Source organism: Cephus cinctus, unplaced genomic scaffold, assembly GCF_000341935.2.
Source record: "Cephus cinctus unplaced genomic scaffold, Ccin1 Ccin1_scaffold0678, whole genome shotgun sequence".
Taxonomy (NCBI): domain Eukaryota; kingdom Metazoa; phylum Arthropoda; class Insecta; order Hymenoptera; family Cephidae; genus Cephus; species Cephus cinctus.
The window spans coordinates 194,905-216,355 of record NW_014333303.1 but is presented as its reverse complement, the minus strand read 5'-3'; the positions used below and the strand labels follow the sequence as shown (position 1 = coordinate 216,355).

General features: G+C 38.0%; 3 protein-coding genes across 8 annotated transcripts; 2 read left to right on the top strand and 1 right to left on the bottom strand.

Moving 5' to 3' along the window:
• Positions 1 to 131: 131 nt before the first annotated feature.
• On the top strand, positions 132 to 2,898 carry LOC107269580 (kelch domain-containing protein 10). 2 transcript variants are annotated; one of them, XM_015743601.2, is made up of 4 exons: positions 132 to 270; positions 346 to 1,067; positions 1,132 to 1,467; positions 1,547 to 2,898. In XM_015743601.2, the coding sequence occupies exons 2-4, from the start codon at positions 381 to 383 to the stop codon at positions 1,721 to 1,723; spliced, it is 1,200 nt and encodes a 399-aa protein (XP_015599087.1). In that variant the 5' UTR covers positions 132 to 270; positions 346 to 380; the 3' UTR covers positions 1,724 to 2,898. The 2 variants fall into 2 exon arrangements, with proteins under 2 accessions (XP_015599087.1, XP_015599088.1); XM_015743602.1 differs by lacking the exon at positions 132 to 270 and having other exon boundaries at positions 280 to 1,067; positions 1,138 to 1,467.
• Positions 2,662 to 18,043, top strand: LOC107269579 (TRPL translocation defect protein 14). 5 transcript variants are annotated; one of them, XM_015743597.2, is made up of 10 exons: positions 2,662 to 2,956; positions 4,881 to 4,948; positions 5,909 to 5,946; positions 6,605 to 6,642; positions 10,553 to 10,657; positions 13,472 to 13,600; positions 13,763 to 14,236; positions 14,310 to 14,517; positions 14,616 to 14,797; positions 15,090 to 18,043. In XM_015743597.2, exons 1-10 carry the CDS (start codon positions 2,917 to 2,919, stop codon positions 15,407 to 15,409), a joined length of 1,602 nt encoding a protein of 533 aa, XP_015599083.1. In that variant the 5' UTR covers positions 2,662 to 2,916; the 3' UTR covers positions 15,410 to 18,043. The 5 variants fall into 5 exon arrangements, with proteins under 5 accessions (XP_015599083.1, XP_015599086.1, XP_015599082.1 ...); XM_015743600.2 differs by having other exon boundaries at positions 10,550 to 10,657; positions 16,964 to 18,043; XM_015743596.2 differs by having other exon boundaries at positions 10,550 to 10,657.
• A 789-nt stretch (positions 18,044 to 18,832) lies between these two features.
• LOC107269585 lies at positions 18,833 to 21,432 on the bottom strand. Its single transcript, XM_015743619.2, has 2 exons — positions 21,294 to 21,432; positions 18,833 to 20,849 (listed from the first exon to the last, which is right to left on the bottom strand). The coding sequence occupies exons 1-2, from the start codon at positions 21,374 to 21,376 to the stop codon at positions 20,315 to 20,317; spliced, it is 618 nt and encodes a 205-aa protein (XP_015599105.1). The 5' UTR covers positions 21,377 to 21,432; the 3' UTR covers positions 18,833 to 20,314.
• Positions 21,433 to 21,451: the final 19 nt, after the last annotated feature.

Here is a 21,451-nt window from a genome sequence, read left to right as displayed (position 1 = left end):
ATTTAAAATTACAAAAGAAAATATTTAGGCAATATTTCATGAGCGGCCTCGTTCTAAGGGTTGCTCTGGTAACCAGCGGTATGTTTCGGAGAACCTCTGCCGGCCAGGCTGCACGTAGTGATCACGTTCAGCTCGGCTACGACGGGATACGCTTTGTCGACGGAGGTGGTGATCACAAAATCCTACTTCCAAAATCGCCGCTACGATTTAGCGCCGTGATTTTGGTATCACCTGAAACCGTAGCGTTGTGCTTCTCCCTACTCATCTCTGGTAGTACAAGATACTTCACATCATGTCGTGAAACTTTGATACTACATTTCTTTTACATAACCTTTGTCTTTGCAGAACGTGATACAATAAGTCAGGTTTTGTATTGAAATATGTCATCTTGGGGCACCACGTATCGATTCAAACCATTCAGGTTTGAAATATATTCACCAGAAAATCAAAAATGGCCAAAGGGCAGAAGTGGACATAGGATTGCCTGTAATGAACGTTACTTGTACTCTTATGGTGGCTATAATCCTGATGCACGGGAGGATACTTTTTTCCAAGATCCAACGTGGTTTATAAGTAGGCCACTCTTTAAAGAAATATGGAGATTCAATCTTGCTACACACCGTTGGAAACGGTTGCCCAAGCGAAGGAGTTTGCCTAATGAAATGGCCTCTTGTGCTGTTGTTTTAAGAGGCGATATCTTAATAGTTTATGGAGGAACTGGGTTTCCCTTTGGTGAAACTTGTAGCAATAAAGTATATCTTTGTAATGTCAAAGATGGCTCAACAAAACCATTGCCTGCTACTGGAAAATTTCCAGAATCACTTTATGGGATAGCCGTAGTTTGTCATGGGCCTTACTTATATACAGTTGGTGGCACATCAGGGTATGATTTCCATTGTGACATTCATCGCATTGATCTTAGAACAGGAGTGTGGGAAAGTGTGTATATTTGTACTGGTGCTGATGGATATGAACCTGAAGGTAGATACCGACATGAGTTAGCCTACGATGGAAAACGGATATATGTCTTTGGTGGTGGTACCACACTGCACTCTCCTCATTTCTCGGTAAATAAAACAATTAACATTCAATTACTTTCATGTTGTTAAATAACTTTCATTTATTGTTTAGTTACAGATAATACCCACTTTTGACTTAGAATCGAATAAATGGATGTCTCTAGCGACGCATGGGAAAGAAGATTGTAAATATGTTCCTGCTGATAGACTGTGTCATAGCGTGGTTCAATACACGGACGACAAAACTGGAGTGACTTATGCTGTGATATTTGGTGGTTTCAATGGAGATGAGGTTTTTCGGGACATGTGGCGACTTGATTTGAAACTTTTACAATGGACATGCTTATTGAGGGTGGTAGATACAGATCCTGTATACTTTCATTCAGCAAGTATTACACCAGAAGGTTGTATGTATTCCTTTGGAGGTGTGATTAGAAATGGTCATCAGGTAATTAAAAATAAATTTACGTATACTTTAGTACCTTTAAAAATTCTTAATACAGGACTAAACATATATTTTATTTCAGACACGAAGATCAGACACAGTTCTTGCGGTCTGGTTGAAAATACCTAAATTGACGGAAATCAGCTGGTTGGCATTAAATCATTACTGCAAAAATTTGAAAGATATGTCGAAAAGCGATCTATTGCTCTTAGGCATACCATTGAACTTTGTACAAAGACTTATTGATGACGATCTATAAGTAGAAACTTATTAATTATACAGTATTCTGAAAGAAATCAGCTACTGTTACCAGTTATTTATAACTCCAATATTATTAATATTGATCATTTCTATATATTTTTTTTTATAAATGCATTGACTCTACACCACAATAAGATAATTAACGATACAAATATTGTAACTGAAATAATTGGTAATTTGGATGATTTATATATTTTGATAGTAACAAATAGCAAAGTTCAATCATAATAATGATGTTGAAAGAGTGTCAATATTTTCCAAAATGCTTTTATTTATTTGAGTAAAATCATTTTCATCTGTATAAAACTATTATTATGAAATCCTAAAATTCTGCATAATTATTAGAACTGATTGTTTATCAATGTTCAATAAATATTTACGTTATTTTTGTAATAAATACAAATTGATCTACGGGTGTTGTATATAACTGATATCTAACAATAAGAGCATTGTTTATTTGTAAGAGATATTCAGTGTATCAAGGTAATTGAAAGAATGAAAAATATATCTTCGAAGCGATAGCTGTGATCATAGCTAAAAAAAATCTAGGTGGAATGCGATAAGAGTGACAAATATGCAATTTTCCTTTTATCTCCTTTGTCCCTTTTATAAAAATATCTATCTTTACAGTGATCGTAATCGATTTTAAAGATGATCGGTAACATAGTTTCCTAGATTTGTCAACAACCTAGAAACACATGACCAAATTTTGTTTATCCTTATTCGTTCCTCATTCATATTTATTTATACAAAAGGGCAAAAGTATCACAAATCACAATATTTGAAATTACATAAAATCAACTCTGTATTTCTATTATATCAATATTCTTGATCAATCATCAAGAATTTTAACTCCTCCAGTAGCGCCCTCAGCCCTTCCGTAGCATCATCTAGCGTCTAGTTTGGTAACATCATTCGAATAGCACCTCACTTCAACCCGAGGTGGCGGACAAGACAGACGTCTGCTTCGGGCCAGTTCAGAGGGCTTTTCTGCGTCGTCGGCTTTCATATTCCATGTCGTCATTGTGTTCGAATACACCGTACCTCAATATGTTTGGTGAAGTGTTTATGTAGTATTTGTTGCACCCGTAGACGCCATCCACGTGCCATAACTTGAACGAGACGCCATTGTCATCAAGGTGAAAAAAGAGGCTCCACACGGACGAGTCGACAGCAAGAAAAAGCTCAAACATGGAGCAGAAACGCGTTTACAAAGTGGTGCTCACCGGAGGTAAGTGTGATTATACTTTATCCTACCTGGCAGCATTGAATATTCTATCATAGTCATTGTAATAATTAACAGACTTAATACTCCAGGAATATCCTGATAGGCGCTGCTTCCTTGCCTTTAAATTACATTTAACGGCTGAGACTTCTTTTAGCAGTTCTTGTAATAGATTTGCGCAGCCGTCAAGCATTGCTCTACTAACCACGTGTTTGCGTCCATTCCGCGCTCATTTTCATCATTCGCTATCCTCCAATAGTCTAATAACATATATGATTTATCATAATTCCTTGTCGTTCTTCCCATTGAATCAATTCAGTATCCGATGCATAACGTGATTCTTGCTGAATCATATTCCATTTTATGGCAAAATTGCATCTACGTTGCTCTACTCTATTGGTTCACATTCTTTCATGGAAAATATTGATTCCTTACATAACGATGTATTAAATATTTATTTCGCCTTTTACATAAAGTAATTGAAGCTGTGATAGATATCAAATGAATGGTAGCAATAGAACACATAGTATCCTTCACTGCAAAACATTATATGTAACTGAACGAAGTTGGAAGCGAACATAACCTAAATTGTACGAACAGTTATAGAATTATTTTTCATGAAGTAACAAACTAAATAAATTTGCACTAAATGAACGATGTAGACACAGATATTAGAGTATTGATTTCCAAGAATACGTCACAAACCCGAGCGCGATAATTAATTCTAATTTGAAAATGAACGATAACGCAAAAGTCCACGTAGCAGAATAATTTGGTCCAACGATTTTATTCGTGTTACACGTATCTGCCACGTTGATCTCAATAACTAGAAAACTCATTGGTGGTAAAGTCTTATCAGTTCCAAGTTCATTAATTACATAAATTTCGCCATCCATCGTATGCTTGTATCACGAATAACTGTTTTTCATCAAATTATATCGTTTACCCGGCCATATTACTTTGTGTCGAGGTCAAATCGCTTGCTACATAATTTGACGTAATTTTCGTAAAATTAATTTACTTTGGCATTGAAGCACGTTGTCTTATATTAAATTCATGACGATGTAGTAAGCGTAGCTTTCAGTCACCGCCAAGCTGATCCTTATGAAATTATTAACTTTTTAATATCTACATACCTCGACGTGACGTAATATAGCAATCTTGAAGTTATATGTATCAATGCTTGATTGTTTTTGATTAGAATTGTGTCCCTTATCATTCGAAAGTCTATTAAAATTAATGATAGTGTAAAAAGAAATCCTTGACCGTTAATCTTGGACCGTTGCGTAACCGTTGTTCCAAATATATGATCTTCCTCTTTCAAGCGCAAAGTGAATAAAATTAATAAATAGGTTTTTTAGCTCATGATTTGCAACAACATGTCGTCGTCGTACCCTAGTGATATCGTGGTTCTCTTTTTGAAAAATCTTACATGTGCAATTTCGTTGATGCGTATGGTTATACTTTAACGAATAAGCTACGTTTTAATTAATCTGTATATTCAGCACAGAATTGATACCAGTTCGTTACAATTCCAACCGGTTGAGTCAAGTCGGCGAAAATGGCTAGTCTGCTGTTACATGTGCATAGTTTGTAGACAGCGCGGGTGTATCCTAACGCGTATGTAGGCACATATAACCTTAGTCGAATCATAACACATGTTTTATTAGCCACAGGATGCCTTTTGCTAACGGGATTTTTCCAGGAGTCCGAGTTACTTATTACTTAGTCAGTTCGGAAATTCCCCTCGCGGTACTCGTAGGTTCGAAGTTCAAGGTCACAGTAATTAGATCATAAACATATCTAACTGTCATAATCATATATCAGTCTGCATTACCGTATCTTTCAGCACTGCTAGTCTTTCTATAGAGTGATTTTTTTTAATTACGAAATTGAATGTTTATCTTTTTGACTTTTTTCTAATTTACAGGACCCTGCGGAGGCAAGACTACAGGACAGACGAGGCTCTGCACGTTCTTTGAAAACATGGGCTGGAAGGTGGGCATCTTTTAATTTATATTAATTCAGCTACCAATTGTCGCGCGCGAAGTTTAAATTCATCGCTGAGACGAGCAATCGAAATGATCTGCTCGAATCAATTTTAACGAACCCTAACGGTCTGTCGAAGAGCTCGAACGTCGTGCAATACTCTACTACGTCAGTCATGCGTAGTCCTAAACAATTTATAGATAATTTTTGTTTGACATTGAGCCACCCATTATCTATATTTTTTAATAGAAAAATTTTATTCACATTTAATTCTTCGACTTTGTATTTCTCTCCGTATATATCCTTCCGATGGTTTCCCGTTTAAACGTCAAAGGACACCTTTCGTTCTCCTTCGCATTCTGGAAAACCGGACGGATTGCATAATGCGATCTATTGGCATAAACCGACAAGTTTAACAGTGTGAAAGAAAAGGGGAAAACAAGCTGAAACGGCATATATTTAGTTGGCTGTATTTCCCCAAGGTCACTCTGTATTACGAATTTCAAACGTTCTTTTTTTTTTCTTTGTAATGCTTTTTCCTTCTGGTACCGCTCCATTGTAATTTGTCAATTTTCTATTGCGTGTCATTTTATTGCCGCAGCAATTGCATTTTTCTATCGGAACTGCTGCTGTCGTATAAAAAATCTAAAGAATGACAGTTTCACGTGATATCTATAAATTCGTGCGAATAACGATTCCAATTGTATGGGTTCTTGGGAAACTTACTTTTTTCTCTTCTTCATCCTACTTTCGACTCACGTAGTCGTGAAATCTTGTCGGTTTACGTCGTTGCTTCTTGCCCGAAAATTTGCGCAATCTTTGCCCCACGCAAACGCTTTGTGTCCTTGCACTGCCAACAGTGCAGAACGATATAAGAGAAAACTGGACAATGAGAACAATTTTTTTTGTTGGGGGGAAATGTCTACTCCATTCTGGATCCGATAGAGTGGTGGTTGTCTTCTTTTTCAGGTGTTCCGTGTTCCCGAGACAGCGACCGTGCTGCTCAGGTATGCTATTAAATCACAAGCTATCAAAGTGCTGAGCAGAGATTGTCAGAAAATTGTCACATGAAAAAAAAAAAAAAAAAAAGGAAACTGCCTATTCCCGCACGACATATTCAAAATTCCCCAAAGATCGATGCAGGCGAGAAAAAAATGGCATTAAAAACAAAATTTATCGTTATTTAAAAAATCCAAAAAGAAAGCATACAAAGTCATCGTTGACATATCAAAATTATTCAAGCGTCCATTGACGCTTCTGTCGTAATTTGAAACAACAGTCGCGTATCGTAATGATTTTTCTTCGTCAATTTTTGTTTCGTCTACTTAACTGTCTTATGTTTTGATTCGCTTCTCCGTCCTATCTAAGAGCAAAGAAAACGAGTCGGGGTCCCCCTTGCGCCACCCTCGCCCCAAAAGATATACAACGTCTAAAATGCCCTACGCCAAGCGTTGGTTGCGTCCAAAATAATTTGGACGCGTCTTCCATTTTCTTCATACCCATTTCTCGTACGTTAGAAGTTGAAAGACACAAAAAAAAAGTATCTTCTTTTCTCTCCCTTTCACTCGCCTTCTTTTCCCAAGAGCATTTAGAATTCTTTAGGGAACTTTGTATTACGGAACAAGGTTTTTTTTTCATCCACCGTCTGCTTTTTTTCCATTTCAGTGGCGGCATCAAGTTTTCAGACCTGAACGCGGAAGAGGGTGAGTTTTTTTTCTTGGTCATTAATATTAATTTATTTTTAATTATCCTTATCGTTACGCGCAATTCGTTTACGTTATGCACAGGATTTACGTAAGACTTCACGCTTTTGTTATGAACTAGCAGCTTAACGCGAGCAGCTAAAATCCTCAACGTTGTTGTTGGCCGATGTCGTCGTCCCACTGGGTGGGGAGTCGACGAACGAATTCTCCGAGAAATAAAAGAAATTAACACGTGACCTTTACTCGGCAGTCCGCAACATGGGCGTAGACGGCTTGACGCTTCCGATATGCGAACCGGGATTTACAACGAGGGATTCAGTGACTCGAAAGTTTTTCGATCGACTGCTGTCGGTTACGAGATAGTTTTACGAGTATACGAGAATCTATATAATATACTATACGTTAACGAGGATCAGAATTAATTTTCATTATGAAACCAGTTCTCTACGTAGACTTGTACTCGTTGAATATTAAGTCGAAATTTTCGGAAAATTCAATTCGAGGAAAGTATGCTACTTCGTGTAGATCTATAGCGTACACCTGTAGCCCCTTGGCTGGTTGCCCGTGAATTGATATGTATTTCGTGGATACGGAAGATTCTAATGTGAAATTGTTTTGTTTTTCTTTCTTTCTCAATTTTCTCTCTCTTACATCCTACAGAAATCCGGGTAGCTCATTATTTATCCATACGTCGTGACGCGCTCGCCTTGCGGTTTCTACGTGAGCCGACGCTTCATTGCAAACTGTGGACTTTTGTCCTGTGGATTACCCAGTGGATTGTGTATGCGTATACACAACCCCAGAGCTTTATGTGAATAACAGGCTTTACAGCTTGTAGAGTCGTTGGTAAATTAAAAATGTCAATGGTAGGCAGCGGATGGTCGTTAGGGAGTCCTGAGGTGTTTGCCGTGGAAAAAGAAACAGAGTATCGGGAAGATTTGTCTCTTTTTCTCAAACTTCGGGATGCGACGAAGCCAATAATTAGGATTCGCGAAGAGTATACGAAATAGTGATATTTGATTTTCTGAGGGGACTGTACCACTATGTTACTCGTAGTCGAGATTCGGCATAAGGTATTATCTTAGATGTAAGTGCAGCTTTTCTCGTTTAATTAATGCTATAAGTTTTACTCGATTGGAGGCTCTTGGTAATCCAACTTAGGCTTCGAGGCTCCTGCCATTTTCGAAATGAATTATGTTATCGAAAAGTTTTTTTAAATTCAGAGCATTTTTTTTAAATTTATATTTTCGAGTGACTGATTTTTTTCAAAAACTTAACGTTCCTAGTGTAATTTTACTAATGCATATTTTTGATTTGGGAATATGAATTTCTGGGGTAAAACGACGATCCCCCATATCCCGGGGATATAGCTGTAATATAAATTCGAGAAATCGATAAGCGTCGATGAAAAAAAAATTCGATTGGATTTTTGAGTTTACACGTTCGCCGCGCAGCCTTGTATCCATTTGTCACAATGAGCTGTAAGGAACTCGTGACGTTACAGCTGCTTGTGGGTGGAGCCAGCATATAGACGCGATATATAGCACATTATAGCAATTACGCAAAATAAAGAAATGGCGTCCAGCCAAACTTTTCGGCCCAAACCAAACCGACGAGACGTCTCGAGACCCACGGACACTCGAGGATACCTACGTATAATAACGTGCTCCCTCGAAACAATACGGCGTCCTCAGTTTCCTATATCTCATTTGGCAGCGTAACTTCTCTTTTCACGAAAGCTACGCATTTAATTTTCACCTTTTCAACGTACAGCGACACACTCGACCACGCTTGTTTTCTTTATAATTTCTTTTACGACATATCCGCTATTTTAATATTCTCCTTCGTAATAGGGCTGAGTGGATTTCAGGATCAAAGTCGAAAAGTCATACCGAGTAATGACTTTAAGAAATAGTTAGCAGACTGCACGGTATTGCGTAACCTACCGTGTGTCATTTTAATCCTCGACCTTGAGGCTGCAACACCCAACTAGGCTTCCGGAATATTTCGTACCGATGTGGCTTCCTGCCGGTAATTTCACTATCAATCTCACGATCGTGGTTTGACGTACTGTTGTCAAATTATTTTTCATATACATATATCTAAGCTCGATGACGGAAATCGTCAAATATTTCGATCTTCATGGGAGAAAAAAAAAAGTATCTTGACCCGGTCCAAGTTGATTACGTGAAAATGAGACAGGTACGTCATTTATGACAATGTTGTTCACCCGATACAGAAATTAGACTCTGGGGTAAACAAATTGTTATCAGTGATTTATATTTATCTCTGTCTCTCTCTCTCTCTCTCTCTCTCGTGTAATTAACGAATCTCCCGAAGTTTCTAATACGTCGTTGTCGCGTTATTTTTGTCGGATATTCCTGTGACGAAAACATGTATTTCGGGGAATATTTCAGGTCACCGTAATTCAGCATGACGAAAGTCACGGATTTTCAATGACTTTATTTTTCTCATTCACCAATGATTCGAAATAGAAGTCACTCTCACGCTTGTTCTCACGTGCATCGTTACCGATCACCTCAGGACACGTGTCTGCGCAGAGGCACAGACGCGCATCCTGCATATTCATATACGAGGAGTCAACAAAGCTGTATGACGATTCGTGCTCTTTTTGAACGCCAAGATATTTGGACGTGTTTCCCTTTCGCGAGCATTGACGCAAGAAAATAATTGCGCAATCACGTTTTTGGATAAGATCCAAAAGGGGGGTGTGTCTATGCTTCACGAAACGATCTAGTCGAGGGGTCACCACTTGTTGAAATTGTTCGGTCATGTAATTAATAATTGTCGAAGAAGAAAAAAACAATTTTCATGCCTGTCCTTTGTTCGCTATTGCGCAACAGATAAGGAATCGTCGATAGTCTCGTAAGATATAAAAAATCTGTATCAACATTCGATAACGAGCTGCAAATGCTTTAGCACGGACGTCTCTACAGTCGGTACCCTGATTTCAGTGTATTTTGAATAAGGGACTTTTTACGTGTGATTTTATGGAAAATTTGCGACCTCCACGAAGGTCGAGCCGAGATAGGGTTTCATAAAATTCCACAGCAATAACACGTGCGCGACGACTCCGGGTGGTCTGGTGAAGTGGTAGGGGGTCCTGGGGGGGAGTCGTTCGATCGATACCCTAGTGCCCCGGTACTGCGTGGTCTTTTTCGTTACCCTATGGAGACCTAGCCCAGTCTCGTCCTTGACAAGGTCAATCCCTGGAACATTTCAAAACACCATTTGTCTCGATGCACGCAACGCGCATCGCCCGTCCACCCCCCACCCATCCAGTAGGACTACACTCGAGAGCGGGACGACTGACTAACCTCAAATGCTCAGTAACGTTTTCCTACGTTGAAGGGACAAAGGAGTTTACGAAATCGTCCACTCCGCTTTGATATATATATATATTGGAGATATCGTCCTCTTGTTTACAACGAATGCTGTTAATCTAACCTTACCATTTTCGATATCTGTTCTAACCTCAAATGTCGTATGGGGTTCTCCGATGTTTCGACGTTCAAATTTCGTTCGCATAAGCAGCTGCCGTTATTTAGATATACCCCGTGACTGTCGTGACTCATGATATTCTTAACCCTTGAATTTTTCATGGCTTTAATTTCCTACTGACGTGTTCGGCTACGCGGGTTCTGGATTGAGGACGGCCGTGTTTTTGCCGTTTGTGAATTTATTCGTATGGCGAGGTCGTACCACGTCGGTATACTCTATCGGGAAATAAGTGAACCTTATTAACTAAGGATAGACAGTACGTACAGATTGACAGTCACGTAAAAATATAATGCCCAGTCTAGCATGGGCATAGAATTAGGTCGGTTTATAGAGTGAATCCTCGCGGCGAGGAGAGACGATTCCCATCAAGATCGGTTGGTTCTAGCAGAAGGGATGCGGCGGTCACCGAGTCCCATGGATGTACTTGCTAATGGAATTGGGTACGAGGGTGAAGCCAAGTGGCCCGAGATCCTCAAGGTCATCTCCGGCGAGGGTGAGTTGAGTCTCCCTCTAGGCCGACATTGGATTACGTTTTTTTTTCTTCTTCTAATCAGTACATCTGTCCTGCTTGCCTCTAGCCGAGATTTGGACCGAAACGAAGAAATGAGATATCGAAATTTTGTTTCCTCGTTATTTTCTTCAAAATATCTTCGTTAAGAATCTTGTCTTTAGACTTTCAGCTGGAGAATGAGCCAGTGGCGGAATGATTTTTTTTTTTCAAAATGGTCCAAATTTCTGGAGAGTGAGTTAATAATGACTGGTGTTCTGTGTATAAGTTATATATATTATATATATGTAATATATATATAAAAGAAATATTAATCCAACCCTTTGGCTAGTGTGGCTCAATCTAATCCCTGCTGCTAGAACCTGCCTATCGGATGCCATAGATATTTGAAATAAGAGAAAGCACTGCGCGCGGCTGGGTTTATGTAATGAATTGTCATTATTGTTGAGAATTATTTTGAAATCAATTAAAATTGTCCGTATTCGTTTACGACGTTGAATACGTTTATCGTCGTTTACGTTACTGATTTTTTTTTTTTTCTTTCATGACTTCCAATTTACCTCTCAAGCTTACATAGACCGACTCTCGCTAACCAGAAATCTCTATCCGATGTCTGTCCCGTGAACGATGCACAATACAACAGTGGCGTAATAACTACTTCGTTGTCTGTACAGTAATAACCTTCTCGGTGGCCGTGAAATGTTTTTTTATCACAGCTCTTAAAACGCTGAAATTACTGAAAACGTTTTGGAGCGTCCTTACGAGAGTTGCCTATGAATTTTCAGTTTGTCATTTTCTTTTGTGACGTCATACGCTACCTTTAGGGTAAGCATAAATAAGCTGCTTAGTATAATTAGATGTATTTTAACACTGCATATCATAGCTCCGTACTTGACGTGGATATCAAAAAATTTTTCGTTTGCCTGTACCGTCTGCTAGACGCACTCACAATTCGTACAGACGTACAATTGATATTAATGCCGTTCAAAAGTGTGAAATTAATAACAACGTTAAATAATCATAAAATTCATTAACAATCGTCCCCTGTAACGTCGTGTTTCGAAGACGCTCCGTAGATTTTGAAAAATAATATCTAATTTCAATTGTGACACGTAACCTAGAAAATTCGTGAACGCGATCGAGTGACTTACGAAAATTATTAGATAACCGAACGTACCCGGCTCAAGGTGTTTCAGGGATGCTTCGTTCACAGCAATCCGATAATAACGACGAAACAGACTTTGGTTTAGCCATTGTTTGATAAACAATGTAAAAATAGAGTATCGGTAAGTACGGTGCCGGGTATCGGTTTGCTTCACTCGAAAATTCACTGATTCGCCTCGTCGATGATATACGAGGCTCGTGTTCGATCGGGTTTACATTTAAATTTCGTTTCTGATTTCGCGCTATTATGTTTTCTCTGTCGTTATTAGTAGGCTTTGATGTTTTTTATTTTATACTATTTTTCTTTTTGTCCCGTGACTATTTCCAGCCGGCAATTCGAAACACGCGCGACTACCAGACTCAAATGTCGCGTAACAAGCACCAAGAATAAGCTCAACGTCCCTAGGCAGCCACGTGTTTCGCTAACGCGAATACGTTTTTTTTCTTTCGTTTTATAAAATCCCGATAGCCATTGTCAGATTAATGTATTGTACTACTACCTCCTTTCGTTTAAAAATAGTGAACCTAGACTCAAGTTTGAGGGTTGAATATTGTTTGAATCTCTCGTGTACCTTCGGATCCTCCATTTTGTATGAATCGTATATAACGGGGATGCAGATTTTAATATTGATACATTGTTGGAATTGCATCGCGATGCAACAATCGCACGTGCAGTCGTTACTTGATTGACTCGTGAACGCTTCCGCCATTTTATTCTCCATTTAAAAAGCATCCAGGTCACGTGACGTCGTTGCTCCGCGCAAGTGATGCCGGGTAAATACGATTTAAACGTTGACTTTCCCTTTGGTAAAACTCTTTACGTGTTACACGATGCGAAAGCGTGATTTGGTGAGGACTTTGGAAAAGTATATGTATACCAATCAAATACGACAATAACTTACAATCTAGTGGCAACAATATCTGTCGGACTTTTATGACATTTTAGTTAGCCTAGATTTTGTTCATGAACGCCATCGGTGCCGCAGTAAATACGTCAACGTATATTTAATGCCGAGTAGCCATTTTCTTTACAATGTAGAATAATACTTTTTTTATATTTGTAAAGACACGATTTATCGTCCTCGCGCACAAAGGACCTTGCCATAATGTCGTTGTTTACGGCCAGTCATAAAGATTGTCGAATTTTATTTCCCTCAAATTATTTCTTCTCTTTCTCCATGTAACATGAAATAACGCGCACGCAGCATCGTCCAATACGTGACAAGTAAAGCAGTGACGAGCCAATCGCTGTTAAAATATAAAAACCTACTAGAATAGCATCGTAGAGCCTTATAACGTTTAATAAGGTATTTTAAAATTGGAGCAGATGCCCAAGTGCGCAACAAGCGTTGGACTTTATCTCTACTTGTTCTTCTTCCTTTTCTCTACACTTGAAAACCACCACATATCCTGTTCATGGTAATGTTTACTCTTTCGACGATGCTCGCTGATACGTATACTCTGTGTGTATTGCTTCTGGTTGAGACGCCTCTACTTACCTGTCGTCAGCACAATCAGACACCGTTACCAGTTGTGTCACGTCCGCTTGCCATTTACTTTATATATTATAAATAACATGAGATTTAATGTCAGGCAAAAGAAATTAATATAGTCTCCCTTGCAATTGTGTTTTAGCATTCAAGTTTCAAGAGAATCTACTGAGAACGATGATCCAAATAGAGAACACGTTCTTCCAACTGGGTGAGAGCTGCTCTCGAAATTGCCTTATTATCTGTGATCGTGGTGCCATGGACGCCTCTGCATGTGAGTATTCAAATGAGATCCTGGATCATCGTCCTGTGATCTCTGTCTAGATTCGTTGTTCGAAGGATTATGTATTATACAGAGGAGAAAGTAGAGGGTATACGTCTAGTATAGTGATATTTGGTATGGATGATGAATTATAGTTTTTCATGATGTTTTCAGTTATCTCGAAGGACAAGTGGGAACTGATGATGGCTTCTAACGGATGGAACAACGTGGAACTACGCGACAATCGCTACAACCAAATAATACACATGGTCTCGGCTGCGAACGGGGCCGAGGAGTTCTACTCGACGGAGGATCACGCTTGTCGCTCCGAAGGCGTCGAACTGGCTCGTGAACTTGATTACAATGCTGCTGCTGCTTGGGTCGGGCATCCTTACTTCGACGTGATAGACAACTCTCAGGATTTCGATAGTAAGATCTGTCGGATGATCGAGTGTGTCTGCCAGAAGCTCTGTATTGATACGGGCGACAGATTGAGAGCCAGTAGTCGTAAGGTCAAGTTCCTGGTCAAGGGACCTTTGCCACCGGACAGCGAGTTTCCACCCTTCCAGGACTTCGACGTGGTGCACAATTACCTGCAGAGCAAAACACCCAAGATGCAGGCGCGTTTACGTAAACGTGGTCAGAAAGGTAGGTAATTGGGGCTCGATGATTGGTGGTATTGTCATTCGTCCTTTACTGAATTTTATTTCTTCTGGTACAGGTCATTGGTCCTATATTCATACAATCAGACGACCCAAGATGTGTGGCCAAGTTGTGGAGGTCAAAACACAACTCACGCATCGTGACTATCTGAATATGCTAGCGCAACGCGATGACTCTCACTTCACTATATTCAAAAAGAGACGCTGCTTCCTTATAAACAACCAGTATTTCCAGCTGGATATATACAGGGAACCTGGACATCCCAGGTACATGGATATTACTTTAAATTTGGACCGAGCAATTTTCGGTTTCTTCTCTCTGGGAATAATGTGAATTTGTTCTTCTTCACTTCTCATACTTACAGGTGCAAAGGTTTGATGCTCCTGGAAACGTACACCGCTCTGAGTGGCGATGACCTAAAACGTATTTTACCACAGTTCTTAACAATCGAGAAGGAGGTCACAGGGAATCCGGATTACAGCATGTTCAATCTGAGTCTACGAGAAGAATGGAACAAGACAAATAAATACTGTCACACTCTGCATGGTACGTAAAACAATAATATATTCTTTTATACTGTCCTGACGACGAGGACTTCGTCGTCAGTCGTACTAACATTCAAAATTCATCAGAATTAATTCGTCACGCATTCACAATCTCTTCGTTTCACGATGATAAAAAAAGATTCACTGTAATTGACAAGGTGGACGTGCAGGCCATCATCAAAGCTTGGTTTCACTAGCCTGGTCTAAATACCTGCATTACCCTAATGGTCTAATACGATTTTCTCGGCTTCGATATAAGTTGCTTTTGGATTGTACAATTTACGCTCTTACAGGCTTGATCGAGAATACGGCAGCCGAGAGCAAAACCGAGGTGCGCGAAGTGAACGGCTCGACGCCGGAAAAGCACGCGAATGGAGTCGATAGTAGGGTTAACGGTGTAAACGGTTTAGAAAATGGTGTAAGCAGTCCCGTCAAAAATGGAGTGCATACGGCACTCTCCAACGGAGTCAAGCGTAATGGACTCGAGGAGGAGCGAAAGTGCTCCTCTGACATTGGCGAATTTGGTAGTCCCGTCAAAAAATTGGCTGACGGTATTCACGAGAATGATGGCGGATTGCATAGGAAGAGTCTGCAGAACGGTGTAAAGATATAACATTGGGGATAGCGGAGTTGACTACAGAAGCGAATACTTGCCTGGCTGATCGAAATCAAAGTATCGAAGCTAAACGTAGAAAGACAAACAAAAGTATCGGAAGCGTGAAGACAAAAAAAAAGAAAAATAATAAAGTATCGCGTTAGGCATTGGCAAATTATTTAGTTCCAGAACTGTTGAACCTCTTCACCCATTTTAGGCAATATTAGTATGTAAATTTGCATAGAGTATAAGGACTTTACTATCATTGTACGGAATGCATCGGCTAAGATGCACGTTTGCGATTTCCAATGAAACGGTGTAAACAAAAAATAGCATTGCAATATGTTTTAGCCAGCGTGTAGCCACAGAGCTAAGGCGGAATGCCAGTATCGTAAATTTTTCAGAAAATCACAAAATTTCAAACGCAAATATTTCCCTTGCTATGTACGCTATCCGCACGAACTTTTTTTTTTCATCCCTATCATTTGTTTCTTGCTCTACAACTTTTGCATTTAACTTTTTTTTCGATATCGCTTGAAATGGCATAGATAACTTTTTTTTCATTTATGCCCATTTGATGCACAATAAAAAAATATTAAATTAATCGTCACATAAGATTTTGAAAATCGCGCATACTTTCATCGCAAATCGCAAACGTGCTTCCTTAATTGATACACTCTGTATGTATGGACACGTATATTTTTTGGTTCCCTTATAAAATTCTTCACACCAAAATTTCGTCTGTATGTAAAACTTCGAAAGAGGCTCTCGTTAATATTGTCCGTCTGGTCCGTTTCCGTATCGTTCGGTTCAGCTCTTAATTTTCTGTCTCTCTATTTCGTCTCCGTATCTTTGTGTACTTAAAATCATTAGATAATTAACTGACGTCCGCTAGATGATAGCTCGACAGACAATGCCGATAACCGACACACCGAGTATTTTCATACTTTAAGCGAGGATGGTGAAAGGACAGAAAAGGGGAGAGAAAAAAAAAGGAACAAAAAATGAAACCAAGAAACGAACGAAAGGAAAATCAACTAGCGTTTATCGTCTTATGTACTTTATAACGTATTTTACCTGAAGTATTGTCTCGATTCTAATAGATAAGAATATATTATGAATGATTGTGATATAAAAATATATCTCTTAATGCAAAGGAAACATCCTCTTGGTGATGTAAAAGGAACACCATAGAAACATAAAGCGTCGCTGTGTATTGTGCTGTGTACTTATATACTATGCGTAGATCCTCCTCTCATCAGCGAGTATTCCGTACGACGATCGCTTAGCAAACAATGCGACAAACAAAGAATATCGTATAAACAAAATGACCAAAGTTTCGTAAAAGTCCTGCGTGTTTGAAATCGCCTATTAAGTACGTTCAATCATTTTATTATTACTATGAAGTCTCATGGGGAAGCGTTTAGATGCATAATTCTTAATTCATACACTGCGTCATTGATCTCATCAAGATGTCGATGCATTCTTCATTGCGCAATAAAAAAAAAAAGACAAATCGAAAAGCAAAGAGGTTCGAAGATCATGTACAATAAGGAAATGATTTCCTTCTAGCTCGCTACGACTGATCCTCGAGGCTGATTACCACGCTGCTCTTTATTTGGATCTTACGGGGAAGGATTTCCTAGACATATTCCAAGCTGCTGGCTCTAACGTATAAAGCAAACTGTTTACGACAAGGACTGAAAAAATCATTCGTTGCAAGTTTCACATTGTTATTCCAGTAATTAGCGTGGGTCCGTTATGCGTTATCGTTGTAGCCAACCACGATGCGATATGGGTAACGTAGATACAGTGCTTATATGAATTCTCAAAAGAAAAGATCCCTGTCATAAAATTCTCTATTAATGCCAAAGCGGGTTATAGTTGTAATTTTGTTTTTCCTTTATAAAAATTTAATTTCACATGAATACAAGATTATTATGGAGGACACAGATTAATGTGTCTTAAAAAGGGTCTATGGGGTATTTGAGAGAGAAAAAATTCTAAGCAGGATATTTCAATGGTGGTAAATTGTAGATTTTGAATAAGTGAAAGAAATATGTAACAAGTGTTTCTAGAGAAGATATTTATATATGCACATCTGGTGAAGTTGATAGAAAAAAAAAAATGAATTATGCGAAAAATAACATGTATATAAAAATATGTTAAAAGCAATAAGACAAATCTTTCACTATTTTCGATGAAAACGGGATATTAGTTCTGAGTCGTTAAAGAATTTGATTTGCTTGATTTTCACCAAATTTATTTGTATCTTTACGCTCTTCATGGGACAGGAAGTTAAAAGACGTGGGAGATCCTTACACGCCGAAGAGAACGAGATATTTCTTAATCAATTAATTGTATATCGACTATTACGAAGAGAGAATTTTCGCGTTTATTTACTTCACGAAAAATATTTCATCACGGACTTTATCCCCGTTCCCGACACGAGACAAAGTGCCTGTGAGATATTCAGATGCAGAAGAGCGACGAGGAAGTAAGAGAAGAGAGAAAAAAAGATTAAAATATATTTTAAAAGGAACCGATGCAATAAGAAATTATCGGCGCACTCGGTCATCTCATAAAATTCAAATCAGTCTGACTTCAGAATGTACCTACGATCAATAAATAAAAATTGTCACTTGCCTGCAATTATTTATTTATATATTTCTATGTTAAAAACCGTTAAATGTAAATAGAAGCAGCGCAAATATTTCAAATATCGTGGAAAGAAGACCTGAAATTGTTTCAACAAGGAGGTAATGAATATCCTATATGCACTTATAAGTATATTACAATAGTTGTATACAGGCATATTTTATAATAATTTATTTATTCAGCATGTATAATTACATAATTCTCTCAATGGACCACGTGGAAGAAAACAACCCTTTGCTCAAAAAAAAAAAAAACTATGTTATGGTCAACCATTTACAATGATTTGTTTCGACAATATAAACCGTAGAAATAAATGAATCGAAAAACTTACAATTATCATAACTGAACATAATAATATGATGATCTATTATATGGTTTCCACGATTTAAGTAAATACCATGCGGTACCTGAATAATAAACAGATAAATACTGTGGAACATCTAAACTCAACAGTGTCTTCTTATCCCAAAAAATGATACACAGGTTTAATCTTACATCCCATAACAGTTGTTGGAAGTTAATCGTTGATTTGTTCAAATCTAGACTTGCAAGATATATATATATATATATATATATATATATATATATATATATATATATATATATATATATATATATATATATATATATATATATATATATATATATATATATATATATAATACATATAATTATATAGTACACTTCCCAAAGGCTTATATAAGTAAATGAGAAGCGCCAATTAGACACGATATACATATTCATTGTACTCTTGAAAATTTGACCTCGTTATCTCTTATGTTATTTCTAATCGACTTCGCGTATCCTGTTTATCATTCTAATTACATTTATATTTAATTATTATTTCTCAGAGAACGTAACGCGCAGGAACACTACGTTAAATCATTATACTCGTCATCTCCCTCTGACTAGGTTCTGCAGTCGTGCCATTTTTAAAATCTTTAATCCATCATCTTTAAATAATAAGCGCACCAGCCTACTGCATCCTGCTGATTTTTTCACGTAATCTCCTGAGTGAGTTTAATCTCACAGCGTTCGGATTGGCGACGACGCTTTAAAGAATATCCGGCAAGAATTTCAATTGTATTAATGTATGTTGTGTAACATGCTACTGAGAGCTGTCAGATGGACGGCTTTAATTATTTGCCAAAACGAAAACGAAACAGAACGAACAATCTGAACAATAACCTGAGAACACAAAATTATTTGGAAGAGACGGCTATGTATTAATTTTCATTAATAAGAGCACGCTTGATATTGATTTGATCAATTGCTCTGCGGTTTCGCTGGTCGAGGTCTTAGCTCGTATAAATATTCGTTATCTATAGTATAACATTGCTTTTTGTAAAAAGTTACGTACGACTATGGAAGTATAATTATAAATAGTGTATATTAAATGTCCTAGAGACATTATGTTTATAATGGACACGTTACACTTAGATTCTTACTTGCTACTGGTTGCCTTTGTATCTGTTTTCTTTCTCTGTTCATACAAATTTCAGTTTCTTCCAATATCACTTGTGATGTTTTAGCAGCGACGAGATTCTGGTTGTTATAAGAATTTGATAGTTAGAATTCTTCGTACTTAGACACTTTCTTTACGGTTTATCTTTTATTACTTGGAATATTTCTTGTTGTATATACGGGTAAATTAAGTTGAAGCTTCATTAAGAATTTTATGGATGTCTCGTTATGATGGAATATTAATAAAATTGGAAAACATTGATATTTCATTATGCCGCTGGTTGCGCAGAGTAGTTTTGCTTTGTAAGATAGAAGAATTTGTATTCCGAGTGACGTATATTAGTTGGGCGAATATTCATAGAGATTGTTGTGATTCATGGATTTGCCTCTTTCTGGAGTCTTGAGCTTTGTACAGGTACAATTCATGCCGGATGAAGACTACGTGAGGCTTGCACGATTCTAAAATCTACTTCTTTATCTTTACTGTCTTGATACTCACAGCACTTACTATCACTGAACAGTCTAACTTGCAGTGAAGCAAGAGCCATCGTCGTTGAAATTTGTATAAGATTCGTTACGCCTCCCTGTGATTACACCATGGAGGTCTTAGGAAGAAATAAGACTTCATAAATATATACCAACGAAGAAAGATTATCCCTATACTTTTTTCTAAATACTATCGAAGTAGTACTGATGTAGTATAATATAGAGCACACGTTTCACGCGAGAAACGTTAATAAGTTATATAGCCGATTTATAATTTGCAATTTGCTTCTCTATAGGCCTGAGTACTTGATATATTTATCTGCCAACAGCTTTGGCTTGCTGCGTCTTATACATTTTTAACACTTTCTTACCCGGCACTAAAGTTTGAGTTAGTCCTGGTCTCTTTTTACGTTTCTGCATTTGATTGTTTTCCTGATCCACTTCATCTTCCTCATTTCCTAACATCTGACCGTTATTATACAATGTCTGGCATATTATGGTCTCCTGTGGTGTTCGGATGGCTTCTAGATCGGCTGCAGAACGATGCAGATCAGAGTCATGTGCAAATGTACAATTGTGACCAAAGCGACAACGACCTTTCCGGTAATTCCAGCATATTTTCCGACCATTAATCATTTTTGTATCATCCAGTGTTGGTGTCATCTTCACGTGTTTCTCTAGGATGGCGCTCTTGGCCTTTTCGGCTTCGACAAATGGATTTGAGAAGACAGAAGTCTTGAGAGTTGGCGTGCTGTTGAAATCTGGTGTAGGTAATGGAAGCTTTTCATTGGAAGCTGATTCTCTTTGGGTCTCATCATCGATTTCACGATCTTCCTCGTCCTCCTTGGAACTGAGAGTTAGGCAATATCAGATTACAAAGAATAAGTCCAATCTTACATGTATCTAACGACTGTGATCGATATACATAAGAACAACACTCTAATACTCTATTATTGTTATATCATTGTAAGCTTAGAGTCACAAAGATGTTAGATGTGGTCCATATAATTTTATGACACATAAACCAACATTGCAAATATAACACGAATATTATAAGACTATTTCTTCAGTGTGACATGTGTCTCAAACAACTTTCCCATGCCATATTGTTAATGGACCTAGAGACGTACTTGTCAATATGACAAGTATCTGTAAATTATAAATGCTAGTTGTGTATAAAAATGAATTTGTTACAACCTGCGCGCGCGTACATGGCGTGCTTGACGGGTTAGGTAGGGAAGCATAAATAGCTACAAGCAGCAAATATTATAATTGTCTTTTAGCATAAACTTACATATTGTCGTTGTCATCGGAGAGCCCGTCTGTATCGCTTTCTGAGCCAGAAGAGGTCCCGTAATCCGCAACCAGGGAAGCCATCGCACTTACCAATTAATTAACAGAAATTACTAACAAACACTAATCTAATATAACCACCATAAATTGTTGTGCTAT

Coding starts and splice junctions, on each gene's coding strand:
- LOC107269585 (XM_015743619.2), bottom strand. CDS start 21,376: ATGGCTTCCCTGGTTGCGGATTACGGGACCTCTTCTGGCTCAGAAAGC. Junction 20,850..21,293: donor TCCGATGACAACGACAATAT/GTAAGTTTATGC, acceptor CCTAACTCTCAG/TTCCAAGGAGGACGAGGAAG.
- LOC107269579 (XM_015743596.2), top strand. CDS start 2,917: ATGGAGCAGAAACGCGTTTACAAAGTGGTGCTCACCGGAG. Junction 5,947..6,604: donor ACAGCGACCGTGCTGCTCAG/GTATGCTATTAA, acceptor TTTCCATTTCAG/TGGCGGCATCAAGTTTTCAG. Junction 10,658..13,471: donor CAAGGTCATCTCCGGCGAGG/GTGAGTTGAGTC, acceptor ATTGTGTTTTAG/CATTCAAGTTTCAAGAGAAT.
- LOC107269580 (XM_015743601.2), top strand. CDS start 381: ATGTCATCTTGGGGCACCACGTATCGATTCAAACCATTCAGGTTTGAA. Junction 1,068..1,131: donor TGCACTCTCCTCATTTCTCG/GTAAATAAAACA, acceptor TTTATTGTTTAG/TTACAGATAATACCCACTTT. Junction 1,468..1,546: donor TGATTAGAAATGGTCATCAG/GTAATTAAAAAT, acceptor ATTTTATTTCAG/ACACGAAGATCAGACACAGT.